The 6970-nt window shown below is 53.2% G+C and overlaps 1 protein-coding gene across 1 annotated transcript; it reads left to right on the top strand.

The window, feature by feature from the left end:
• The first annotated feature begins 3677 nt into the window (after positions 1–3677).
• Positions 3678–6621, top strand: POMC (proopiomelanocortin). Its single transcript, XM_077151818.1, has 2 exons — positions 3678–3809; positions 5803–6621. Exons 1-2 carry the CDS (start codon positions 3678–3680, stop codon positions 6451–6453), a joined length of 783 nt encoding a protein of 260 aa, XP_077007933.1. The 3' UTR covers positions 6454–6621.
• The last annotated feature ends 349 nt before the right edge of the window (positions 6622–6970 follow it).

Genomic DNA, 6970 nt, shown 5'->3' with positions numbered 1-6970 from the left:
CCTCTCCAGCACGTCCGCCCTTCCGCCCAGCCCCTACCTGGGAGCACCCCCGCCCCCCGGCCCCCTTCCCGCAGACCGCGGAGTGGTCACGTCCGGCGCCCACCTGGTATATAAGGACCGAGGACAGCGCCGAGACCAGGCGGCGGCAAAGGAGCAGGAGAAGGACGAGTGCCGGAGAAAGGCCGCCCAGCACCCTCCCCGCAGCGCGGCGGGCGTCGCTCCCACTGCAGCCGCCCCAGACCGGTAAGCGCGCAGCCGGCCGCGCCCAGCGCCCACCCGGGGCCCCCGCCCCTGCGCTCTCGGGGTGCCGCGCCCACCGCTCCCCGGGCTGAGGCGCCTCGGGCTCTCCGCCGTCTTGGATTCCTCGGAAACTTTCTGTCCCGGCCGCGAAGTGAGCGGCTGCTCGGAGCGCAACAGCAGGGGCTTCCCGACGGCCGGGCGAGGCTGCACGCGGGGCTTCCAAGGAGCCGGCGGCCTCGTCCCCTCCCCACCCCATCCCGGGGACCGGCGCAGTCGGGGGACGGGTCCTGGAGCTCGGGTGCAGAAACAGGGGCAGCGGGGCTGCTAGGACCCCTGAGGCGTCTCCCACGTGCTGGGGACGTCTTGGAAGAATCCAGTCTTTTGGATTCTCTTCCTCTCGATTTTCTTGGTAGGTGACACGTCTTAAAAGTAAAGTACAGGGAGTGCGAGGGGAGTTCAATGTTAGATTTCTCACCTGCCATGTGGGAGACCCGGGTTCGATTCTTCTCAAACAAAGAAACCAACAAAACAAACGAACAAACAAAAAAATTCAACAAATGGTGCTGCAATTATGGGATACTCACATGGCAAAAAGAATGAAATGTGGCCCCGCCGTACAGCATACAAAAAAAAAAAAGTAAAGTACCATATACTCCAGGGCAAATTAATGTTGGGATTGGAGACTGGAGAAAAGACTAAAAGTCACAAGGAACTCCCTGCGTTCCAAACTTCTTTGGGATTCAGACCACTGGGTCCTCGCTTCCCTGCCCACCTCAGACACCCGACGTGGCTGCCCTGTGATAATTTCGCGATTCCTGTGTCACTTACACAATAGGACAAGTAGAGTTCTTCTCTCCAAGACCCTGCTGGGCTGGATGACAGGTGGCCGCGGCCGGGTCTGTCCAAGGTGCTGAAACGCCCTGTCTGCTTTCAGGTGCCCTCAACGGGACAGGAGTTGGGTCACCTCGTCTGGAGAGCCTGGGATGGGAGGTGGGCAGTCGTTTGAGAGGACCCAGGCTCAGGCAAGGGGGCTGTTTCCAGGGAAGGAGGGAGGGTCCTCAGAGCCTTTGCTGGGAAGAGCCAAGGAAGGTAAAATTGTGAAGTTGTTTTGTCATTTGTTAAGTTATGCACAACTTATAGATAATTGAATGACAATATTCCTGTGACATTTTTGTTATAGGACTTATGAGTGTGAGCCATGGTGCAAGGACAAAACTCTGCAGCCCCAATCTCTGCAGACAGGCATGGCTGGTGTGCCATTTTAGAGCAACAGATGGAAAATATTTTATTGAGCTCATAGAGTTCACTCACACATGTGAAGTTCTAGTAAGTGTAGTTCAATATAAAATTAGTGTAAAGATTTACAAATCGTAAGTTTCTATTTAATTTTTCAAGGCTTTCAATTATTGGACTTGATGACGTCTCATTATTTCATCGCTTCATTACTTCATCATTTAAGAATGACGCAAACATGGTTGTAGTTGTTTATTTGTAGAAAAATGCTTTCAGAGAAAAATCCAGCTTTTTAGTGGCAGAATGACGCTCTGACAGGGCGGGAGTGAGAACGCTGCCATGTTGTAACACGCCACCAGTGGGGCACAAGGAGAGAAAACAGTCTTTGGGGCTTTTCAGGAAGGCCTGACATCCCGAGGTAGGGCTTTAGAAAATGGAAATAATTGCAATGGTCAACTTTGAGGTGAACTGAAGTACGGTTGATGGGACTGTCCGACCTGTGTGATTTCACTATTTCTCTAAAAAGATGTTATATCACCCTTGCCCACCGTAACCACCATTCTTCTGCTTCTCCGGGAACATCTGGCACGTGGAATGTGGGTTCAGAGCGCTGAGCGCCCTTGTCCACCCAGCTCGGGCGGGAGCCTCAGCGGCCCGGCCCTGCTCACCACGGGGCGCCTCCGTTGACCAGTCCACGCCCCAGGTGCCCCTTCAGCAGAGGCGCTGCGGGGCTCCCAGGCCGCCGGCGCCACCTAATGGCTGCTCTGGAGACGCTGAGCCAGTGCGTAGCTGCACGGGCATCGGGAGCCCTGAGCTGCCCTGATCTTAGTGGAGGGGCGGGGGTGGGACCGAGAGAAGAGAGTGTCTTCCTGTAGTGGACACCGAGCGCCAGGGAGGACTTCCACTTCCAAAGCCTCTACTGAAAAAAAAAAATTGTTAAATGCTTAAAAAAAAAAAGATTTGGCACACATCTCCAAAACGAGAGCTCTCTTTTAGGCAAACTTACTTTAAAATGCAAATGTTCATGAGGAGTGACAAGAAATCATCCATACCTTAATGTGAATTACTGTTCTTATCTAATTAGGCTGCTGCCTAACATCTGGCTGAGGAGATAGGCTGAAAACCAAGATGACGTAGGGTTGGTGTGAGGGATTACAGAATGCAGGGTTGCTTCCGGGCAACCCGGGGAGGGGATGGACAGTGTATGGCACAGAGGCACTGGGCAAAGGCTTTGGCACAGGGTGGCAAGGGACACCTTCGTTGCTCCCCTCTTTACTGCATCCCAGTCTCCATCTGAGCATCACCCTAAGGTACTTCCTGGATTCTCTGGAAGTGTCTTTGGTAGTTGTTCACAGTGGAAGGTGGTTTTCTTCTGCTCTGTCTTTCCCCTCCATACCTACATCCTCTTCAAGTCAAGTTGTTTCGGACCACATTGAGAAACCCAGACAACAAGCGATCTGACAAGTAATGTGTGCAGTAGATAAGCCAGTTTTAACAGAACGGGAGTCTGCATTAAAAAAACACATTTCTCCAGAGTTACTGAGGTCTGGGAAACAGTAACCATCTGAGGGATTTGTGCACAAGACACCAAATTGGGTTTGCTAGGGTTTTGACCCAGTTGACCAGAGGCTTTATTTGCCTTTATGCAAACCTAATATTCATAGGAAACAGAGTTTCAGAGGAAAGGGTGGGTTCCTGCTGGAGGAGGAGGGGCAGAGCCATCTTGAGCAGGAATTTCAGAGTTCTTTGTCCTCTCCAAGTTGCTCCTAACCCTTTAGATTTCAGGTGTTGGAACTGTAACTTCATGTAATTAGTGAGATGGGAAAACTCTACTGGGAACTGGAGAACTTAGCCTTACCTTGTCATGAAGGATACAGATAACTGTCCCTCTCTGGGCCTCAATTTCCCCATCACTCAAGTGAGGGGCTGGACCACATGATCTCTGATATAGCCTTCTTAGGGGTCTGATTTCGACAGCAGATAAAGGGAAGAATTGCAGTCCCACTTCTTTCCTCCCAACATCACCCTGACACCTCCTGTCCCCTCAGCACTGCTCTTGTCCTCAAAATGCCTTGACCTCCATGGAAAGTGCATTGTTAATGTTGGCTTGCAGTCCTTCCTGGTGAGTGGCCAGCATTGTTCTGCTCCTTGTAGGGGTCCAACCAATTCTGTTTGTCTCTGCAGAGCCTCAGTCTGCCTGGAAGATGCCGAGATTGTGCTGCAGCGGCTCTGGGGCCCTGCTGCTGGTCTTGCTGCTTCAGGCCTCCATGGAAGTGCGCGGCTGGTGCCTGGAGAGCAGCCAGTGTCAGGATCTCACCACGGAAAGCCACCTGCTGGTATGTGGGCCATGGCCGCCACCGTGATTTGGGCATTACATGGCCCTGGGGCTGAGGCGGGGATGGCTCAGAAGAAAGGGGTAGGGGGAAGTACAGCCCATGCCCAGTGATAGGAGTGGCTCAACCCACAGCGGGAACAGACTTAGGGGTGAAGTCAGAATCCGGCCAATGAAGGAAGTAGCTTCAGGAAGATGGGCTTGTTCCATAATTTCTGCTTGATGTCCTCACTCCCTGTTCTGTCTTCTTGTAGGGAGACTCTACACCATTTAAGCTATTTAGAAATAATGCTTCCCTAGAATGCCATCAAAATAATAATAACCATAATTGTTTCCTCAATTGATCCTATATATTTCAATTTCAATCTTTTAGCCCTCAAATTATTCCTTTGTAAATCTCATGTCACTTGCCCCCTCCACTCTATATACTTTTCCCTTTTATCTGAACTGTCAGTTACAAAGCTAATTAGACAGTTCCACAACTCATCTCTAGCAGGGGAAGGACAAACCAAGGTGCCATCTTCCTCTAACTGGTGATAAAAGTCTCATGCTCCTTCTCCAGGACTGGTCTTTGGCCAGGTTCCTCTACAGCTTTTCCAGGAGCATGTAAAAGCTGGAGCTCCCTTTAGGTTCCCACAGGGTATGCACGTGCATGTGTGTGCATGTTGGGGGTAGCATAAATGAGGAATATTACAAAGTCCAAGGACTAAAGACACACTGCTGGCATCAGTGACTAAGATTCCATCCTGCTACCAGCACCTGCCACGTGAGGATGGGATGAACAGCACTATATTCTGTGTGAGTCATCAATGGAAAAGCTGAGTTAAGGTGAAGGGAAGTGTCTTCCTCAAAGACACAGTCCAGATTTCATGTGGAATATAAAATAGGAAGGAAGAAGAGCCCTGGGGTGAGTTACACTTCAGAGACACCCAAGAAACCACTGCACAGCCTCTCCTGCTGAGAGCACACCAGGAGAGCGGCCCTGACACAGCCAAGGCCCTTGGATGATAGTCCCAGTTTCAACACCAATGAGCTCTGGGACCTAGACCAGGTTCTTTCACCTCTCTGAGCCTCCAGTTTCATCATCTGTCCCACGGGGCAGACCGGGCTTAAACTAGATGGTCTTAATTTTTCCCCACTGTTAATACTAAATTCAAGGCATAGGAAACTCCCAATTCCTTCTGTTTCCCCCTCTGCGGTACAGGAGAAACGGAAAACTCAAGGTTGCGTCCTCAGAGTCACCTTCCTAAGCAAATAATTACCATAGTTAAGTCCTTCAGGAACGGATAACAGAGACACAGCCTCCTTGACCTCTGCAGTGGAAGTAACCCTGGCTTCCTATCCTCTCCTCCAGTCAAAAGGGGGTGACAGGGAAGCTCCTTAACTGGGGAAGGTGCAGAGGGATAGCTCAGAAGACTTGAAACAATTGGAGAAAGTGCCAGGTGGGTGCTGGAAAAATTTGATGGTGCTGCAGACAGGACTGGGGTGGAACATGAGGTAGGTTTGCAGGTCAGTGGGGCAACGTTGATGTGGTACAGAAAACACTAGAAGTTGAACTCCTACCACTTAGGGAGATTCTCTCTCAAATTTCAGCCAATGCTGGTCCAGGACTTGAAGTAAACCACATTTATTAATTGATTAAATATCCATTAAGTGCTAGCAACCATCACCCTCCGACCACTTACGGAGCTATTCCTATAGAGCAGGCACTGAACATGAAGACGCTGAGCCTGCTCACAGAAGCTATGGGGAGATACAGGTAAAGCACCTAGGAGGATGGGGTGTGGGAGCTGCCAGACAGAAAGAGGTAATGGAAGACAGGGCCCCAATAGGCACGTCCAGGCTGAGACTCAGACCAGGCCACCGAGAAGGGCGGGCGGGCCCACGTGCTCGAACGGGGGTACATCTGAGGCCGAGGCCTGGAGGCCGGGCCCGGAGGGCGCGGGGAGAGCAGCGGCCGGAGGGACCCCCTCACGCCCTCGCGTCTCCCGCCCCAGGCGTGCCTCCGGGCCTGCAAGCCCGGCCTCTCGGCCGAGACGCCCCTATTCCCCCGCAATGGCGACGAGCAGCCGCTGACGGAGAACCCCCGGAAGTACGTCATGGGCCACTTCCGCTGGGACCGGTTTGGCCGCCGGAACGAGAGCAGCGGCGGCGCGGGGCGCAAGCGCGAGGAGGGGCCGGCGGCGGGCGCAGGCCCCGGGCCCCGCGGCGATGGCGGCGATGGCGGCGATGGCGCCGAGGCGGGCCTGCGCGAGGGCAAGCGCTCCTACTCCATGGAGCACTTCCGCTGGGGCAAGCCGGTGGGCAAGAAGCGGCGGCCGGTGAAGGTGTACGCCAACGGCGCCGAGGACGAGTCCGCCGAGGCCCTCCCCCTCGAGTTCAAGCGGGAGCGGGGCGGGGCGGCGCGCGGCCCCGAGGGCGCGGCGTCCCGGGCGGACCTGGAGTCTGGCCTCGTGGCGGAAGCCGAGGCGGCGGCTGCGGCGGCGAAAAAGGACGAGGGGCCCTATAAGATGGAGCACTTCCGCTGGGGCAGCCCGCCCAAGGACAAGCGCTACGGCGGCTTCATGTCCTCCGAGAAGAGCCAGACGCCCCTGGTGACGCTGTTCAAAAACGCCATCATCAAGAACGCCCACAGGAAGGGCCAGTGAGGGCACAGTGGGCCGAAGGGGCCTCTCTCCCGGGGGAAGTCCACCCCAAAGCCCTCCTCTCCTGACCTCCCCTGCCCTCCTGCCGCCCTCTGCCTGGGCGTGGTACCCACCCAGCTGATGGTGGCAGGGCTTTAGCCCCTTGAAGCTATTGTAGTTAGGAAATAAAAATCTTCCACATTTCACATCTGACTCGACTTTGAATGTAGACTGGGCGAATAAAATAAACATACATATGCACGCATCAAATAAAGAACTGCATATAGTGGAGGAGGGACAGGGTGGTTTCCATGTGACCAATTGGTAGACTATTACACAGGCCCTGAAATAGTGAGAAAATTAAGAAAACGTACCTTCTCCCAATAAATGGGCCATGAGGGAACCAAGTAGTTTGGATGATGGTTCAAAGTGGTTTTCTTTCTATATCATTGTCCTTTTCCTTCTGAAATGCAAAGTCCATATTTATTTTAAACACTTAAAAAAGAAGCCAACCATTTACTAGCTCTATATACAAACCCTA

The sequence above is a fragment of the Tamandua tetradactyla genome, chromosome 3 (assembly GCF_023851605.1).
Source record: "Tamandua tetradactyla isolate mTamTet1 chromosome 3, mTamTet1.pri, whole genome shotgun sequence".
In the NCBI taxonomy this organism is placed as follows: Eukaryota; Metazoa; Chordata; class Mammalia; order Pilosa; family Myrmecophagidae; genus Tamandua; species Tamandua tetradactyla.
This window is presented reverse-complemented; position numbering and strand designations above follow the sequence as displayed.